This window comes from Thalassophryne amazonica, chromosome 13, assembly GCF_902500255.1.
Source record: "Thalassophryne amazonica chromosome 13, fThaAma1.1, whole genome shotgun sequence".
Taxonomy (NCBI): Eukaryota; Metazoa; Chordata; class Actinopteri; order Batrachoidiformes; family Batrachoididae; genus Thalassophryne; species Thalassophryne amazonica.
The window spans coordinates 42,108,667-42,128,832 of NC_047115.1; the positions used below are offsets into that span (position 1 = coordinate 42,108,667).

The following is a 20,166-nucleotide window of genomic DNA, read 5'->3' on the forward strand; positions in this document are numbered from 1 at the left end:
AAATCTCTCATCAGCCGGTAAAATTTTCACCGAAAACCAGCTTAATTTGTCGAATGGTGTCCACTCGGATGTGCCTCACAGTTTTGGAAAAAATTTTGATGAAGCACAGCGCCAGTCTCTCAACAACTTCTCAGACAAAGGAATTCCGACGAGGGGGCTGGACCACTCCTCCCACAAGGCGTGCTCACAGGCGAATGATGTCACCGACAGGCGTGAAAAAACTCTCGCATGCCCACGAGGGTTCAAGCTTGGCTGATGTAAACACACGTGATTCAAATCCATATGGTTTTTAAAAAAAATAATAAGGTCGGATACTTTTCTAATAGACCTCGTATTCTTTACAGCGGAGGCCCACTGAAAAGCTAAAATGCACACAGACAGGCATACTGTATGCACTCTGCTGCAGAACTCTTGTCTCACCGATTCATGAAAAACCTCCTCCACCAGCTGCCTGATGACTTTTGCGGGAGTCGGCAGGATGGAGGCTTTATGCTGACATTCACAGGCTTCTAGGATAGAGGAGAGATTTACTCTGCGGTGGGCCAAATCTTCACACATGCTGAGGAGGAGGCTGTTTAAATGGTCACTCAGCTGGACTGGCTGAGAGGTACAACAGCGAAAATTACTATACTTTAAAGGGCAAAGCTGTGATAGTGCTGAAAATAAAAATTAAAGACCTGTTTTTGTTTTGTTTTTTCTTTTAAAAGGTCGCACCTGATTTTGAGGTAGATGAAAATCCACTGACCAGTACAGAGTCATACCCAGTGAGTACACCAGCATCTGTGCAAGAAAAGCAACCAATCAGAGGACACCTCAACTTTAAAAACACATCAACATAAAAAAAAAAAAAAGAATTTCAGCACTACAGTGCATCCGTAAAGTACTCGCAGCACTTCACTTTTTCCACGTTTGTTATATACAGCCTTATTCCAAGATGGAGTAAATGTATTTTCCCCCCAAATTCTACTCACAACAACCCATAATGACAACATTACAAAGTTTCTTTTTTTAATTTTGAAAATTTATTAAAAATAAAAACTAAAAAAATCACATGTACGCAAGTATTCACACGCTTTGCTCAATACTTTGTTGATACACCTTTGGCAACAATTACAGCCTTCTTGAATATGATGACACAAGCTTGGTGCACCTATATTTGGGCAGTTTTGCCCATTCCTCTTCACAGCACCTCTCAGACTCTATCAGGTTGGATGGGAGCGTCGGTGCACAGCCATTTTCAGATCTCTCCAGAGATTTTCAGTTGGATTCAGGTCTGGCCTCTGGCTGGGCCACTCAAGGACATTCACAGAGTTGTCCCGAAGCCACTCCTTTAATATCTTGGCTGTGTGCTTAGGGTCATTGTACTAATGAAAGCTGAACCGTTGTTTCAGTCTGAGGCCAAGAGGGCTCTGGAGCAGGTTTTCATCCAGGATGTCTCTGTACATTGCTGCATTCATCTTTCCCTCAATTCTGACTAGTCTCCCAGTTCCTGCTGCTGAAAAACATCCCCACAGCATGATGCTGCCACCACCATGCTTCACTGTAGGGATGGTGCCTGGTTTCCTCCAAACATGATGCCTGGCATTTACACCAGAGACTACAATCTTTGTCTCATCAGACCAGACAGTTTTGTTTCTCATGGTCTGAGAGTCCTTCACGTGCCTTTTGGCAAATTCCAGGTGAGCTGCCCTGTGCCTTTTACTAAGGAGTGGCTTCCATCTGGCCACTCTACCATACAGTCCTGACTGGTAGATTGCTGCAAAGATGTCCTTCTGGAAGGTTCTCCTCTCTCCACAGAGGAATGCTGGAGCTCTGACAGAGTGACCATTGGGTTCTTGGTCACCTCCATGATTAAGGCCCTTCTCCTCCAATGACTTAGTTTAGACATGCATCCAGCTCTAGGAAGAGTCCTGGTGGATCCGAACTTCTTCCATTTACAGATGATGGAGGCCACTGTGCTCACTGAGACCTTCAAAGCAGCAGAAATATTTCTGTACCCTTCCCCAGATTTGTGCTTTGTAACAATCATGTCTCAGAGGTCTACTGACAATTCCTTTGGATCTTCATGCTTGGTTTGTGCTCTGACATGCACTGTCAACTGTGGGATCTTATATGTGTACAGGTGTGTGCCTTTCCAAATCATGTCCAATCAACTGGATTTACCCCAGATGGACCCCAGATGGACTCCAAGTAAGCTGTAGAAACATCTCAAGGATGATCAGTGGAAACAGGATGAACCTGAGCTCAATTTTGAGCTTCATTGCAAAGGCTGAGAATACATTATTTGCATATGGTTTCTTAGTTTTTGTATTTTATTTATAATAAAGTTGCAAAAATCTCAAACATAAGAACTTTTTCACATTGTCATTACGGGGTATTTTGTGTAGAATTTTGAGGAAACAAATGAATTTCATCCAATTTGGAATAAGGCCGCTACATAACAAAATGTGGAAAAAGTGAAGTGCTGTAAAGACTTTCCAGATGCACTGTATATGCTGCACTAGATGTGCCATTTCTTGCAATTATTTTGTGACAATATAAATGTAGGAAGAATAGGAAGCTTATTTTTCAGTTTGTACTTTTCTAATTCTACTTATTAAACTCAGAGCAAGAACTAAGGTGAAGGAAAAATATATTTCAATTAAAAGTGAGAAATTATGGAGCAGCCTGAAGTAAAATAAAATAAACACTGTAATATAATTAGAAAGGTCAGAAAATGTTTCAAAATAATACATTAAATAGAGATAATGAATTGATTTGAAGAACTGTGTTTAGTTTGATAAGAATTAGGAAAATGTTATGAGAACAATCAGGGGAAAATATTGCATTGTATTTTTGTTTAAAGCTGTATGGTCTTTCAAATTTCACTGAAACTGACAAAATGTAGTTTCTACTGAAATCAAAGAATAATTTTTTTAGGTTTATTTAGGTTTATTTAGAATTAGGTTTATTTTTGTAATATGTTGCAAAATTAAAGCTCATTTTAATGACGAGAACATATTCCATAACAAATACTTTATTTTCCTTTTAACTCTGTCTCCAGGAGGACGTGCCCGTGCACATGCATGAGGTTTTGAAATTACCGGGAGTAGTTTTTGACCTCATGTGATGCGTGTACACGGTGCGTGTATGCTAACATCCATAAGATGTCTTGAAACCACATCAGAGGTGTGATCTGGTTACAAAACCAGTATTTTGAGATTTAAAAGTGTTTATTTATAATGAACCTTTACAAAATATATGAGAACTAGATTTATACAGAAATAAGCTGTTTCTGAGCATTTTCCGCCATGTTGTATTATTTTATTCAACAGAGCAGCTGCCAGCAGATGTCTCTGCGCCTCTCTACTCTGATTGGCTGCCGCCATGTGCTTCCCAGCATCCCTTGTGTAAGTCGGGGGAAGCAACCACATGATGTATGATGTTGCTGTGGTCACGATCACAGAGTGTATGGGTCGCTAGTTCAAGCACGTCTGTTCTTTTTAATTTTTTCTAGACAAAGTGAATTTTGATCATACTGGAAATGTCATATTATCAACACCCTACTTAAAAGCTAATAAATGCAGTAAAACTCACTTAAACCATCACTGTATAAACCGCATATTCGCACTTACCGGACAAAAACAAAAGTCCCAGTGGTTTTGTGTGGTTTTCTCTGCCATACCTCACGGCATGTTGTGATTCAGCACCATAAAATATACATTAATCTATTGGTTCGTAATATTGTCACGAAAAGTGCCATGTTTTCGTAATGGGAACACAAATTCATTCGAATACATTCCGTGACGGAAGCATGAAATGAAAAGTGAAGCAGGGGGGTCTGGGTTATGGTTAGGGTTAGGGGAAGGGGTAGGGTTAGGTTATGGTTATGGTTAGGGGGAGGCGTAGGGTTAGGTTATGGTTATGGTTAGGGGGAGGCGTAGGCTTAGTAATAGTAACATAAAATCAAACCGTCACAAAAATGTGATTCCTTTTGTGACGGGAGTACGAAAGAAACTTGTGAGACTGGGTCGGGTTTTCCATGTAATAAGCACTGTATATAATGGATTTTGTATAACGGATTTTCGCTCACATGGGGCAAAATATCCTTTCCGGCTGCAATGCATTCCCATTAAAAACCCCTCTCGTGTACCGCACAGAGCAGTCTGGACGTGCACAGTAACAGTGGTACGAAATTAACCCCTCCCAACTCTTCTGTACTTTGCTGCCTTTGCTGTCTTATCAGACGGTCTTAACTGTCTGATAAGACCAGTGATTAAGTTGTGCACATATCAGTCATCACAGAACCTACTGTGGAAAAACGGTATCTGCATGAATTACAGACCAATTCCCATTTAAGTCAAAATGGGACCCTTGCTACTGTCAAGACATGAAGCTTGTAAAATGTGTAAAAAAAAAAATATATATATATATAATTTTGCCTGGGAGGAAAAGGATTAAAGTTCAGCACTGGCACTCGCCGATTATTTTTCAAACTGACGGGACCTACGGTCTGACATGCACCTGCTACATCAGACACTGCAAAAGGCTGTGATCAATTTTACGTTTTCACTCTTTCCTCTCCTGTCATATTTTTAAAGTTTTTGCAGTGTGCAGCTAATTATACCCACGATTCATGGAGAGAATTGTGATTTGGAGGTTGTGGAAAGAAGAGCTCACTGAGAGACAAATTCTCAAGAAAATCCATTACAAAAATCCAGAAAAACTGCATAAAGACACGATAGAGAACTTTAAAACCGTCACACACATCAACGTCATTGCATGGCACGGAGTTATAGAGCTGCAGAAGCATAAATCAGGGTTTAGGATTTTAAGATACCACCTGTGCACAGCGGACAAAATTAGAAAAAAGAGTGACTCAACCAAATGTAATCATTTTAATGCACATAATGTCTGCTGCTTATTTAAGGCTGGCATTTATTTTTTAAGAGGAATTGTTGACCTGGTCATTAAATGAGGCAGGTCCTGATTAAGGATTCACCGTAGATCCTTCAGTGCTTCTTGACTGTAACTAATCCATTACATACATATAACGGATTTTGTCCGCTTTATGCATATAATTTCATTTATAACGGACAAAATTCGCTGATTCACCTGAATCCATTATATTTGAGTTTTACTGTCAAATTATAGTGGTGCCAAAGAAAATTCCTTTTATGACTTAAATCTTAAAAATTTGAAAGGCAGCACAGCTTTAAACTGATTGTAAATTAATTGAATAGGAAACCAATTTCTATCATTTTACTTATTAATTAAAGAAAATAATCAGGTGGTCCTGTAATTCAATTCTTATAAATATAAAAGCAGGAGAGTTCCAGCAACTGAGGTCCTTCTGTCTCACCAACAGAGGCTTCTTCAGAGTTGCTTTTGGGAAATTTGGAGCTTCCCTCGCCGGGCTGCTCCAGCTAACACTCAGTTTTTAAAGTGAGTCTGCTCTAAATAAAATTCAATCTGTTAATATTATTATTACATCTAATGATCGTAGGGCCGTCATGGTGGTAACAGATGTGTCTGTGTGTGTGAGAGAGAGACAACAAAATAATAATAATAAAAAAGATTGGATGGATTTTCACCATACTTGGTAGGAAAATTACTTGGGTTAAGGTTTCAAGATGACTAATTTCTGGAACAGATGAACAAGTCACAATATGAAGTCATATATAGTTTTTTTTTTTTTAAATCCCTTAATTATGTGTAATCCCTCAAAGCTTTCTATATGTATTGCTGACAATCAATATTCATAATTCTTAATGTAACCTTATATCTTAGTGTGCAGAGCGTTGAGTGACTTCTCGTTAAGTGGACAGCAGGGCAGTAGTTCCACATCTGTTCCACTAGATGTCGGGTTTTCACCTCTCTGGTGTCCTTGAGACATCCTGAGATTTGTCACACTTGGAATGTATCCAAGTCACTGCATCACTTCAAATAACTGATGTTAAAAACATTTTGTAGAATTTAGTCTATGGTTTCGAGGTACGGTTGGAGGTCTCGGTGTGCACTGACCCTCTCCGTGGCAGGTTTGGTTGAGCTGGCACGGCCCTGCAACATCTCCGGCGCGGTGAAGGTAGACACCTCATCTGATAGGCCACAGTTCTTAAAAGCTAAAGTACCAGCGGCTGACAGCAGCAAGGAGGTGGGGCTTATGATATTGCACATATTGTTGTGACCTGAAAAGACAAAATAGGAAGTCCATGATGTAAGTAATGCTGTGTATTCTACAGTGCAGGAATATACTTTTACAGGATACACATTTACTTGATAACAGCGTGCTGGTGTTGTGATGTGATGTGCACAGAAGGTTAAGGTTATTTCTTACCCTTATAGGATACATCCACTAAGGACTCTGCAGTGCCCAACAGCAGGGACCACACCTCCTCCTCCAGCAGGGGGCCCCCTCGTGCCTCCAGAACTTCAGCTAAAGTCACAAATGTGCTGCTCATCCTGCACACATTCCAAGCATGTACCTGAGGATGTATGCACACTCACATAATAAATATATACAGAAAAAAACCCAACCCCACACATATATTGGTACCAAAAACGGGGATATTGGATTTTTTTTTTTGTCTGAATTCTTTGCCAAATTTTGCTGCTCATGAATGATGCTCAACATAATGCTTGTGAATCTTCAGTTACTGTCCTTCCTAATCCACACAGAGCTCCCGGTGCAGATAAAATAACAGTACAACATAAAATATGTAAAACATAACATATAGACACCAGAATGAAAAACCAGGTGTGACAAACCTGACAGGATGAGGTTTGGACAGCTGCACACGACAATTTTTCAAAATCAGTGATGATTTGTTTTCAATGACATGAAGTATAGAAGAAACCCTACAGGCTTTTTTTTCTCCTGTAAATTGAAAGGCCCCATGAAGAAATGTGAAAAACCCTGCCAGGTGCTCCCACCCATGCACATTTCACACAAACTTCAGCAGGTTTCTACAGGTGTAAAGCTACAGGAAGAGTAGTGACTCCGCACCATGCTGCCAGTGATTCTGATTTTAGAACAGATATGTTGTGCATGTAGTTCCAACATCAACTTATTTTCATTTATATAGCGCCAAATCACAACAAAGTTGCCTCAAGGCACTTCACACGAGTGGTCTAACCTTACCAACCCCTAGAGCAAGCACATAGACGACAGTGATAAGGAAAAACTCCCTCTGATGATTTGAGGAAGAAACCTCAAGCAGACCAGACTCAAAGGGGTGACCCTCTGCTTGGGCCATGCTACCAACACAATTTACAAAACAAATATACAGGAAATTATGCCATGCACAGGATGGGCGGGTTGCAGAAGTACACAACACATCCATCTCTGGATGGAGTCACACCTCAAACAGAGAGAAAAAACAGAATCAGGCATCAGAAAGACAACAAATACAGTATAATTTGTCAGCATTAAGCAACAAGAAAACCAGAAGAAATACTAAGGTGATCGCCAGCCACTAGCCCTAAGCTTCACTAAAAGACCCAGACTTTAGATAAAGTTGAGGCCGCAGCTCGCTCAGCTCCCCTCAGCATTTAGCTGCCTCCAACAAGTCTGACACATTCTGGTTCTTTCAGCATCCAGAAAAACATTGCTATACGAGGTCTATTAGAAAAGTATCTGACCTTATTATTTTTTTCAAAAACCATATGGATTTGAATCACGTGTGATTACATCAGACATGCTTGAACCCTCGTGGGCATGCGAGAGTTTTTTCACGCCTGTCGGTTACGTCATTCGCCTGTGGGCAGTCTTTGAGTGAGGAGTGGCCCACCCTCTCGTCGTTTTTTCATTGTTTATGAATGGCTCAGACTGCTGCTTTGTTTGATCAAAATTTTTTCAAAACTGTAAGGCACAACTGAGTGGACACCATAAATTCAGCTGGTTTTCAGTAAAAATTTTAACGGCTGATGAGAGATTTTGGTCTGGTAGTGTCGCTGTAAGGATGGCCCACGGTGCCTGACGGCGATCTGCGCTTCGAGGCGGCAGCGTCTCGCCTTTTCAAGTTGAAAACTTCCACATTTCAGGCTCTGTTGACCCAGGAAGTCGTCAGAGAACAGAGAACTTTCAGAAGAAGTCGGCATGAGGAGTTTATTCGGACATTCCATTGTTAACGGACATTTTGTAATGAAAGAACGTGCAGACAGAGTCGCATGTCGGGCCGGACCCGACCGCGGGGGGTCGCGACAGGAAAAACACCTCCGTTGGAAACCTTAACGGGCAAGTTGGAACATGCCCAAGCTGTTAAACAATTTCTCAGTTACTCACATGTTGAAAGCCATCAAAAGCCGTCTGAATTTTACAAATGGTTTTCAAAACGGAGGTGTTTTTCCTGTCGCGGCGCACACAGATTCGCCGAGTCGAATTTGCGAGCACGTCTTTCATTAAAAAACGTCCTTAAACAGTGGAATGTCCGCATAAAGTCCTCATGCCGGCCTCTTCTGAATCTTCTCTGTTCTCTCACGACGTCCTGGGTGAATTAAGCCTTAAATTAGGATGTTTTCAGGTCGAAACAGGCCGACGACGGCGCCTGGAAGCGCTGCGCGACGTCCCGCTCCGTGGGAAGTCCTTACAGCGACAGAAACACCCCATAATCTCTCATCAGCCGTTAAACTTTTCACTGAAAACCAGCTGAATTTCTCGAATAGTGTCCACTCGGATATTCCTCACAGGTCCAGAAAAAATTTTGATAAAGCAACGCGCGCCGTCTCGAGCAGCGTGTGAAACAAAGGAATTCAGCCGAGAGGGCTGGACCACATCTCACTCAAGGCCTGCCCACAGGGAAATGACGTCACCGACGCGTGAAAAAACTCACGCATGCGCACGAGGGTTCAAGCATGATTGGTGGAATCGCACGTCATTCAAATCCATATAGTTAAAAAAAAAATAAAAGGGTCGGTTTATTATCTAATAGACCTCGTATCTTCAACTTAATCGCTGTAATATCCTGAATGCCAGTGTTTTCAGCGATGAGAACAATTTATCAAACAGCTAATTAGCAAAGCTAACTTCTTTTCATTAGCGGATTAGCTTTTCGCCTAACGCTAAAAACCATAGTTATGCTAACTTTAAGTCATAACAGTCTAAAATGTTTGTAAGTTTGTTCCCGGTGACACGTATAAATTAATCCAATCGGCAAAATCAACATTCCCCAGAAAGTTTACTAGCATCACCATGATAGAGGACTAGGAGGTCAATCATAGTACAGGTAACTACTTTAATTAAAAGAACTAGCATTTCCCAAAACATGAATTCTACAGGTTTGTACAACACGTTATAACAAACATTTGCATGCAAGAGGACATTTTCAAGTCCCTTAAGCTCCTCTCACACAGAAGGTGTGTGTGTGTGGAGTGTTAATGGCAGCTATCGGTAATTGCCGGTGTGTGTCCAGTATGTTTAACTGCACGTGCGCTGCATGTGACTGCTGTATAAACCAACCCTAGGCCACACCCCAACCATGGCATCGTCTGCTACTTCCTGGCTTGCGTTTTATCAACTTTTATCTCTATTTTTTTCTGTTTTATCATGGATTTGGAGTTTCTGAGCAACTGAGTGCTTTCTGGTGTCTCACACAGGCGGTGTGTGCGTCGAGTGTAAGGCGTAAAAGAGTGACAACTGAAGATCTGTCGTGAGTGTTTTGGTCATGTTCAAAACACTCGACCCACCCTGGCAAGTGTCAGTAACCATGTAGCATTGTGTGACATGTTTGTGGCAGATAGTGGCGAGCTGGTGGCGAGTGCTACACGTGCCTCTAAACCCCACAAATACGCTATCTCTGTGAGAGGGGCTTTAGGGTCAGGGTTAACTAAAAAACACAGTCTGTGGGGTTAACAAATTAGATGAGACAGTGGTTGTCACGTGACGATGATCAGCCAATCAGAAACATTATGTCTCCCATACCTGTAGCCAGTGCCTTAATTAAATGATTATAATGAGTTTCCATGTGTATCTTCAGTTCTTGAAATTTATTATTAATTTAATACATTCTGGACTGTGAATAAACTGCAGTTTGTAAACGACTGCTTAATTTTGTTTGTTCATTTAATTATTTATGTCCATCTTGATGATCATTTGATCTCTGCATTCTAAACCTTCAACACCGACATATTAAAATTTCAGCTCTTTAGGTTTGTTTTTAAGGGTTTTAAAGCCAGTTTAAAAGAAACCAAGAAGAATAAGAAGCTGGCCTGCACAGTGGCTTAGTGGTTAGCATGGTTGCCTCGCAGTAAGAAGGTTGTGGGATTGCTTCCCACCATGTCCTTTCTGTGTAGAGGTCACATGTCCTCGCCATGTGCATTCCAGGTGTTCCAGCTTCCTCACACTTCGAAAAAATGCAGTCGAGGTGAACTGGAAACGTTGTCAATGTGAGTTTGTCTGTTGCGGCCCTGTGATAGACTGGTGGCCTCTCCAGGGTGCACCTTGCCTCTTGTCTAAAGACCACTGGAATGGGCTCCAGACCCGCCCACCCTCCCTTTGACCCTTAAGTGGGAATGGAAAATAAATGCATGAAAAAGCAAGTAAAAGACAAATTCAATTAAGGAAAGTTCATGTTTACTGGTCATTGGTGGCTTCAGCTAAATGTTTTAGTGGTTTAGTGGTGTCACAGTTTATTATTCAGTTAGCAGATTAGTGGTTATCAAAGCAAACTTTTAGCTGAACTGTGCTCACCACTGTTTAAAATTAGATCATAATAGACTTAGAAAGCTTACAAAGTCTTTGACCGCACAATTAATTCAGTTGCTGGAAAAACCTACTGACTTGGATAATGAGATCTGAGTATATCGGACAAACGGAAAATGTGCAGTATCTGGTGTCTCAAGATGCAAGCTTGGTAACCACTGGCTTATGAAAACTAAAAACTTATCCTTTCAATTTTACAAACAAGCCATTGCCTGATGAACTTTACTTTTGTACGGTTATGGTCATGTCTGTTTGTCTATCCGCAGCGATATCATCAAAACACAAAGAGCAATTTCAATCAAACTTGGCAGGAAAACTCAGTGGACTGTCCTCTCAGAACACAGATCATATCAAGGTCATAGGTCTGAGAGCAAGGCCAAATCAGAGGTCACCATCTAAAATAATTAATGACCATATCTCAGGAATTAGATCAGATATTGAAACTCGGTTTTCTGTGCAAACATTTGCTCTCCTGATGATAACAAATGTGTTGGACCTCTGACATCGATGACCTCACGTGATGACATCAAACAAAGTCAAAAACATTGCTGTCGGCAGCAAGGTGCTGCTTTCACCGTGATGCCTTGTATGTTTATGAAATTTATCTCAACCAAGGAGGTTATGTTAGTATTACCAGACTCATTTAATAAAATTATGCTTTTTCATGAAACTTACTGGAGCGATGGCTAAGAGAGAACCCAATAAAATTTGATATAGGAGTGCATCCAGGAATTATTTTTGAGTTGCATCCACATTTTCCTTTGTTTGCACTATTTCCCATTCAAAAAATTGGGACAGAACTCTTTTTTTTTTTTTTATATCTAAGTACGTGGATGTTTAATGTTTAGAAACATGCAATACTGAGTAGTTTGGATAGAAGTCGGTGTAGACTTGCAAAAATTGAATAAAATAAGGTGGGAATTTGTTGAACATTGTTTACAGGATGTACTGTATCAATTTGGGCTTTTGTCAGGCTTAAATCTTAAAAGTTTCTCAAAAGACAAAAATACATTTTCTTCACTTTCCCAAAGAGCAATCACTCACACAATAGCAGAAATATTTCACTTTGCAAAGCAAAGACAGAACAATGGACACTGGACTCTGCACGTTTATAGAACTTTTTATCAGTACATCCCAGAAACCACAACTTAAATACACTTAGAATCTGGATAAGTTGGTGGTATTATATGTTGCCATATTCCACTTTTCTCCATATTTTGGTTATCCTTCTAAAAATTGTGTTTTCTCATGCTGATGTTACTTTTTGCCTTCAGTTTGTTTCTTGAAATATACCTGCATATATCATGTTCGTGTGAGGAGAAATTCTGCTGTGTTATGTTCAGTATGTGTTGTTTCAAGGAATTGGTTGGGGTTTGCGTAACCTGCTTCACCTTGGCAGATGAATGCTCTCTACTGAATGCCCCTGTAGATGGATATGGGGCTTTTAAAGTCCACTGTATAAGTATTTGGAGCAGACAGACACATGATTCAGAGAAACACAGACATGAAGCTGCAGTGTGGAGAATTTGGGACAATGTGCTCCTTTAGGATCTTCATCATCAATGACTACAGCAGTGGGTGTATTTTTTATTTTTTTTAAACAGGCCTGAATACTGGACCCCAAAAGGTGCACATCGTCACAGCGGCACTTATGTGAATGTTGACTTGCTGTTTCTGGTCTGGATGAGGTTTGATCTGATTTCCAATCAAATTCGAACTCGATCATCACACTGTCAGGAAACAAGATCAATCTAAAGATCATGTTAGGGGACGTTACCTGCTGTTTTATGTTCAGTGCTCCAAACACGGGTCCAGGATCATCCTTGTGATCATCGCATTGCTGTTTTGATGTCCTCAGTGTTCCAGGTGTCCATCACTGACATGAAGTTCACATGCTGGCCCCTTCTTCTGCTCTATTGAGGATCGAAAACTTCTGACTATTCTTAGCTTCTCGCCTTTAAAACGCCTAATTGGCTTATCCTCGCCTTTTGACAGTGACAGGTAGAGCCACCAATAGCGGCCGCCGTCAGATCAGCAGCACCGATTTAACTAAATCCTTCAGACGCCCAAAGGTGCGGCGCACAGCCGGCGGCGCTCGATGCGCTACGGGGACGTCTGGGAAGGACGCAGGAGTTCGTCCGGAGAGCTGGTGCTGAAGGGCTGCGCCTGCTCCTCCATCATGATCATCACGCTGCGGACTTTCCTCCAGCACGGGGTAAGAAGACTTGCTGCGGCTCTACGGGCCCGCCGGGGTCTGTGCGCAGGCACGGCCATAAATAACGGCTCCGGCCCGTCGGAGGAGGGCGCACGACGGCCAGTTTAAAGTTATAACGTGATTTGAGCCAGCGTCCTCATTCACCGGTCACATTTCCTCTCCGAGCGTGGCTCCGCGTGCACGCGCTGCCGTAGTGTGACACGGTGGCGCGTGGAGACAGACCCACGGCCACGGGATCGTTTGCAACATCTACTGCAGCGTCAGCTCAGAGCAATAAATAAATAAATAAAGTGTCTCAAAAACGTGGGAATGTGAACGCCTCATTTCTAATTTTGCACAAATTCTTTGATTTAAATTTTTTTTAAAAAGCGTCTCAAAAACGATGTGGGAATGGAAAGTGAACGCCTCATTTCTAATTCTGTACAAATTCTTTGACTTACAAAATTAAAAAATAAAAAAGTGTCTCAAAAACGATGTGGGAATGGAAACCGAATGCCTCATTTCTAATTTTGTACAAATTCCTTGATTTATAAAAAAAATTAAAAAATTGTCTCAAAAACGATGTGGGAATGGCAACTGAACGCCTTATTTCTAATTTTGTACAAATTCTTTGATTTAAAATTTTTTAAAAAAGCGTCTCAAAAACGATGTGGGAATGGCAACTGAACGCCTTATTTCTAATTTTGTACAAATTCTTTGATTTAAAATTTTTTAAAAAAGCGTCTCAAAAACGATGTGGGAATGGCAACTGAACGCCTTATTTCTAATTTTGTACAAATTCTTTGATTTAAAAAATTTAAAAAATTGTCTCAAAAACGATGTGGGAATGGAAAGTGAACGCCTCATTTCTAATTCTGTACAAATTCTTTGACTTACAAAATTAAAAAATAAAAAAGTGTCTCAAAAACGATGTGGGAATGGAAAGTGAACGCCTCATTTCTAATTTTGTACAAATTCCTTGATTTATAAAAAAAAAAAAAAAAAATTGTCTCAAAAACGATGTGGGAATGGCAACTGAACGCCTCTAATTTTGTACAAATTCCTTGATTTATAAAAAAAAAAAAAAAAAAAATTGTCTCAAAAACGATGTGGGAATGGAAACTGAACGCCTCATTTGTAATTTTGTACAAATTCCTTGATTTATAAAAAAAAAATTAAAAAATTGTCTCAAAAACGATGTGGGAATGGCAACTGAACGCCTTATTTCTAATTTCGTACAAATTCTTTCATTTATAAAATATTTTAAAAAAAAGCGTCTCAAAAACGATGGGGAAATGGAAACCGAACGCCTGATTTCTAATTTAGTCAAACATTAGCAACTATTAGCATATGTTAGCGATAGTGCTTGCGACAATTAGCAAGTATTTGCCACTGTTTGGGAATGTTTTCCAACTCCTAGTAAAATACCAGATGAATATCAGGCAAATCAAACCCTCCTCAGTATTCAGATTTCTCGTGACCACTGTAGAGGACAGAGCTCAGAAGACTTTGGTGTCAAAGCTATATAGAAGATATAGAAGATGGATTTTAAATTTATGTAAGGAAGAAGCCCAACATGCTTCTGCCCTTCAAGAAGAATTGCTTTGTCTGGTTGCTGCTGCCGCTATCCTGCAGCAGAAGAGAAGAAAAAAGAGGAAGAAAAAGAAGAAAGGAAGAAGAAAAGGAAGACTGTTTGGGTCAGAGAGTGGTTGTGAACCTACAGCAAAACTTTAGCAATACGTGTTATAACGGCTTGCCAACATTTTGAACATGTTCAAAATTTAATTGCAACAAGAAATAGTTTGTAACTGGTTGTAAACTGCTTTGCAACCTTACAAAATGCTGACGAACAGGATGTTCATCAGCATTAGCCGCTCCATGGTACACGGAATTAAGAGAGCTGAGGCAGAAGTATAGAGAAGGCTAAAATGTTACTTCACTGGCTTCCTATCTATGTGAGGTCTGATTTTAAGGTTTTATTACTAACTTATAAAATAATTCACAGACTAGCACCTCCCTACCTAGTTGACCTGTTGTATGGCTGGGGGGGCCTGGCTGCCTTTTGTTTCTGTTTTCTGTCCTGTCTTTTGTTTTTCCTTCCAGGTGGCTTGCATTTGGGACTGAGTGGCTGTGTAGCTGAGTTTATCAGGACCTCACCCTGATCACCTGAGGCTGATCACCTGCGGCTCGTCAGGACTCACAGCTGTGGTGCATCTACATGGATTGGAACATGGTGGCATTTAAGACTGGAGTACACAGTGTGTATTTGCCAGAGACTCGACCTTGTGACCAGACGGGTGAGATCGTCGTCTCAAGAGCCATCTCATCATCAGTGGATGCAGAGAACGTCCAGGTTTGATGCATGGTCTGTGAAAGAGGAGGGGGTGAGGTCTCACGCTCGTCAGCACACTTCCTGAGGTACGTTAGATTTTGTGACTAACATTTATACAGTCAGTAAATGTGGTGTCCCTCACACCTTTATTATATTGAGCTGTATGTTGGTCGTTTAAATCAGCTTCCACTGCAGTGGAGTTTTGTGAACAGGGTGTTCTATGCCTGCAGGGTGGGAAGCTGATTTGCAATTAAGCCAGGAAGTGTTTGCTGTTTGTACACCTTTGAGTGGTCTCTCTGTGTGTTGAGTGTGGACTCACATAAGGATTCCTTCTTTCACAGACTCGGTTTGTCGCGGTCACCTGGGGGGTGTCGGCGGGGTCCTTGGGTCCGAACTGGTTCTGGCTCCGGACCGTTTTGTGCTGCTGGGAGCACACCGCAAATCCGCCACGCCAGCCCGCGCACTTATTTGTTTGTATTTTTTCACAGCACTGTTATGTTCATTAAACTCTGTTATCCTTTGTACCGTGCTGTGTTTATTTTATACTGGGTCCTTCAAACGCTGGTCGGTTCTCCGGGCTGCGTCCGACACATAACATGACCTAATTAAACCTTATGCATCAGCTCGAGCTCTGTGATCTCAGGATGCAGGATGGCTATGTGTCCCTAAGGATAAAAAATATAATGCAATGCTAAAATACCCTTGGATGTATGAGCATGTAATAATGAAAGGGGGTGTAGAAAGAATGGGACCTTTTTAGCCCTTGTAATAGTTCAAGGATAGCCATCTTTGAACTTGTCCAAGGTCAGTGTCCCAAGAATGTCCCTTTGAATTTGAAGACCCTGGCAGTAACAAGACTGGACTTATACTGAGCACAGGCAGACAGATGGATGGACCACTGCAAAGCCTTCGGCATACCCAGTGGCTGCATTTTGGCCTCAAGTAACAAATCAGCAGGCCACAGAGCATTATCTTATCATGCACCTGTTTTTATGGAATGATCTGCCCGCTGGGATAAACAGTCCGATTCTCTGGAGTCATTCAAGTCCAGATTAAAGACTCAATATCTGTTTTCCATTTTTCCTTGCATTTACTACCAAGGCTGATGCTACATACTACGTACTAAAAACATGGTCAACAATAGCCCTGCCAAGGACTGTGAAATATCCCATCCAACTCTAGACCTTGGATTCTATGGGCTTGGCCTTAATGATGGACTTTGCATCATTATGCTTGTTTTAAAAAAACTGCTTGTAACGTTGTAACTGTTTGAATGGCCTAAGCAATGGGTCACTCCTCTGAGTCCTGTCTGTCCTGTCTGGTTTCTTCCTCAAAACACCAGATGGAGTTTTTCCTTACTACTGTTGTCTATGTGCTTGCTCAGGCGAGTTGGTAAGGTTAGACCCTACTACCCCTGTGAAGTGCCTTGGGGCAGCTTTGTTGTGATTTGGCGTTATATAAATTTACTGACTTGAATTGAGGTGGGATGACATCAAGGACTGGCTTTGAGCCCTTTCTTGTTTGCAATGTAAAGGTTGATGGACAAGATCAGACAGAAATCTCCATGGACTATGATCTTTGCAGGTGACATTGTGATCTGTAGGCAAGAGCGCAATTTAAAATAAATAAGTAAGCTCAGATGCATTCTGAGCATCCAGAACAGTAATTTTAATGTGTAGAGAAGACCATAAAGTGAACACCATTTGACTTATGCAATTTGAAATGTGGATATAAGTACTTTATTCTGAGAATAGCCAACATTGAGTTTATTAACAACCTGGTGTAAATAAGGTATCGCCACATGTGTAGAACTCAAAAAGAATGATAGGCTAAACAAGTCAATGCTGCTAAAAATACAAACTTGTAGAAACAAAGATACTATTCTGACATGGTTTTGCACATAAGACTGACATGGTTTGCGCATAAGACTGGCATAGCATGTTTCAAGTACACACATATATGTCAGAAGGTGGGGGGGGCATGCCATATTCTGTCCCTTCTGGTTGAAAAGGTGGGGGGGACATGTCCTCCCTATCACCCACCAAATTGTGCCCATGTCTGTAGGGAGAGGATAGAGGAAGTTGTGATGAGCCTGGGTGGCGGAGATACACTCTGGAGAGAAAGGGAATGAAAGTTAGTTGGAGCAAGATGACATACATGGGTTTGAACAAGGAGTAGAGGTGGTTAAGGTTCTTGTGGTGAAAGATGAAGAAGAGAGTAGCAAAGGGAGATTTTATATATATATATATATATATATATATATATATATATATATATATATATATATATATATATATATATATATGTATATATATGTGTGTGTGTGTATGTCCAATTAAAATAATTACGACAGATATTGCAGTAATGAAAAGGGTTATATGAAACACTCCAATATAGTAATTCGCTAAGTAACTAAATGCTAAAAGAAGGAAGGAAGGAAGGAAGGAAGGGAAGAAGTGCAGAAGGAAAGACAGTAATGACACAAACAAAAAAACAGAGTGACTATATTAGAAATAAAGGAGCAAATAAACAGGATGGAGCAACCAAAACGTAAAGAACTAGACAAAAAGTAGAATTAAACAAAGGGAGAAAGAGAATGAAAGAAACCAGTCACAAAAATAGAAACAACAGACAACTCAAATATTTTTCTTATGTCACAGGTTTTGTCAGAAGATCATAATACTTTTGTATTTTATTAATGTGTGTATATAGATGGCCTTGTAGCCATTTTTAAGTAATTCCTGTTTTTTTAAAAAATGTCTGTTATTTGTTTTTCTGTGTTGTCATGGGGATCACTATCGAAATAAGTCTGTGCTTTTTAGTGCCGTTCTCGGCAAGTATATGTATGTATATTGTCACTGTTATATCAAGTATTTTGCCAAATCAATCAAGCAATCAATCAATCAACCCATCAAACTGCGTCTTGACAGGAGAAATCAAAATAAGGAAGGAAGGAAGGAAGGAAGGAAGGGAGGAAGGAAGGAAGGAAGGAAAAACATAGCTGTTTTGTCACCTTTATACACCAAAAAATTGGAAACAATGACATAGATAGATAGATAGATAGATGTGGATGGAGGAAGCTTGGTGGAGGTGGTGGGCGGGTCCCTGTGGGTGAGTGACGTGCCGGTAGGACGCATGCCCTGTGCGCACTGCGCGTCCCGGCCTGTCAGGAGCAGCCAGATGGAAACGAAGGCGAGTAAAATTGTTGAGGTCATGTGTTTGTGAGGCTCGTGGCGGATAAAAAGAAGCAGTCCGCTGCTCCAGAACGTTTGGCCAGTGATCGGAGCGCCGGGGAGCCGGTGGATTGATTTGATGACGGAGGTAAGATGAGGATTCGCTCCTCGGACGCGCTTATTGTTTGGCTGTGGGGGAGGGTCGTGTGCGGCTTCGTGTACGCTGCGGTTGGTGTTGAGGGGCGTTACGCTGTCTCTTCACTCACTGACAATCCACCCAAAATGAAACAAATCAATAAAAAAGAAAGAAAGAAAAAAGCCCATTGATGTCATTTGTAATTACGCAGCGCTTTTCGGCTGTGATCGTCTGCGCGCGGTGCAAACAGGCCCGATAACGTCTCGTCATGTGGCTGCTCGTAACCCTAATATAATGCCTGATGGTGTCATTCTGAGCGTGCACGCTCTTTCCAGAGGCTTTGGTAGACCCGCCTGTCGGACACCTTCGCCGTGGACAGGACGTGGGGTCACGTGGCCAAGGTTAAGTCACCGCCGGTGGAAAGTAATAAGGGCTCGGTGTCTGCGGCCAATCGATACGTCCTGCGCTGCTGATCACTGGAGATGGGAAACGAGCTGTATCATCTTCTAGTGAGCGCACAAAAGACAACCTATCTGTTTCCATAATGAGCTCCAAAGGGTCATATTGCACCTTTTCAGCAAGTCACGGATGCCTTAAAAACCAGTATTACAGTCTTTAGTTAAAAATATTCGCTATCTATTAATGTACTATTTTCAGATCTCAAAGAAATGTCTTGTTTGTCTTCCTGTGACTTTAAATGAAAATAAGATGCGACTGGCCACGCCCCCTTTTTGCAGAAGGAAGTGGCTATTAGCATGGCGAGACTCTGGTGGCAAAACTTGGAACTACAAATGTAGTGGGATGAAGGTCCCGGGTCCTGATTGAAAAGACGTTCCCGCTAGCTTGGCTAACGGGGAATTCCCCTTTGGCTGACCTGGCAGAGGAATGTTCTTGAGTGCGAGCCGTCCGGGTTCGATCCCATCGCCGTTCCGGCCACGAAGGTCCTGCGGTCACACAAACATACTGCATTAAATGAGAGTTATGGACACAGCCGCCGTTCAAATAGGCTCGGCATTTTGCCACCAGAGTCTTGCTGTGCGAATAGCCAAATGAGAGTTATGGACACAGCCGAATAAAAAAAAAAAAATCAAAATCGAAAAATATTAAAGGAGTAATGACATCTTGAATGCAGTATGTTTGTTTATACAAGTAGTTCCAAGTTTTGCCACCAGAGTCTTGCCGTGCGAATAGCCAAATGAGAGTTATGGGCACGGCCAAGTAAAAAAAAAAATCAAAATCGAAAAATATTAAAGGAGTAATGACATCTTGAATGCAGTATGTTTGTTTATACAAGTAGTTCCAAGTTTTGCCACCAGAGTCTTGCCGTGCGAATAGCCAAATGAGAGTTATGGGCACGGCCAAGTAAAAAAAAAAATCAAAATCGAAAAATATTAAAGGAGTAATGACATCTTGAATGCAGTATGTTTGTTTATACAAGTAGTTCCAAGTTTTGCCACCAGAGTCTTGCCGTGCGAATAGCCAAATGAGAGTTATGGACACGGCCGCCGTCCAAATAACCATGGCCTTTGCAGGAAGAGGACTCTCACAGAACTTTGCTGATCTGCCTTTTAAATGTTAAATTGCGCCCCCACCCATCCTTCGGTAATATTCCACACATAGTACAAGACAAGCTTTGATCCAAATGATCTGATT

General features: G+C 41.2%; 2 protein-coding genes across 4 annotated transcripts in view; one reads left to right on the forward strand and one right to left on the reverse strand.

Annotated features, from left to right (window-relative positions):
* Positions 1-12,880, reverse strand: part of ptpn20 (protein tyrosine phosphatase non-receptor type 20) — a 72,590-nt gene extending 59,710 nt beyond the window's left edge. The window contains exons 1-5 of the mRNA XM_034185187.1: positions 12,456-12,880; positions 6,317-6,441; positions 6,004-6,167; positions 715-780; positions 421-600 (exon numbers count right to left, since the gene is read on the reverse strand). Of these exons, the coding sequence (XP_034041078.1) occupies positions 421-600; positions 715-780; positions 6,004-6,167; positions 6,317-6,440 (534 nt within the window). The 5' untranslated portion in view covers position 6,441; positions 12,456-12,880. The remainder of the gene's footprint in view (positions 1-420; positions 601-714; positions 781-6,003; positions 6,168-6,316; positions 6,442-12,455) is intronic.
* A 5,430-nt stretch (positions 12,881-18,310) lies between these two features.
* Positions 18,311-20,166, forward strand: part of mapk8a (mitogen-activated protein kinase 8a) — a 31,428-nt gene continuing 29,572 nt past the window's right edge. The window contains exon 1 of one of the 3 annotated variants that reach the window (XM_034185183.1): positions 18,311-18,525. In XM_034185183.1, coding sequence (XP_034041074.1) covers positions 18,517-18,525 — 9 coding nt within the window. In that variant the 5' untranslated portion in view covers positions 18,311-18,516. The remainder of the gene's footprint in view (positions 18,526-20,166) is intronic. The other 2 variants (XM_034185184.1, XM_034185182.1) reach the window with 2 other exon arrangements.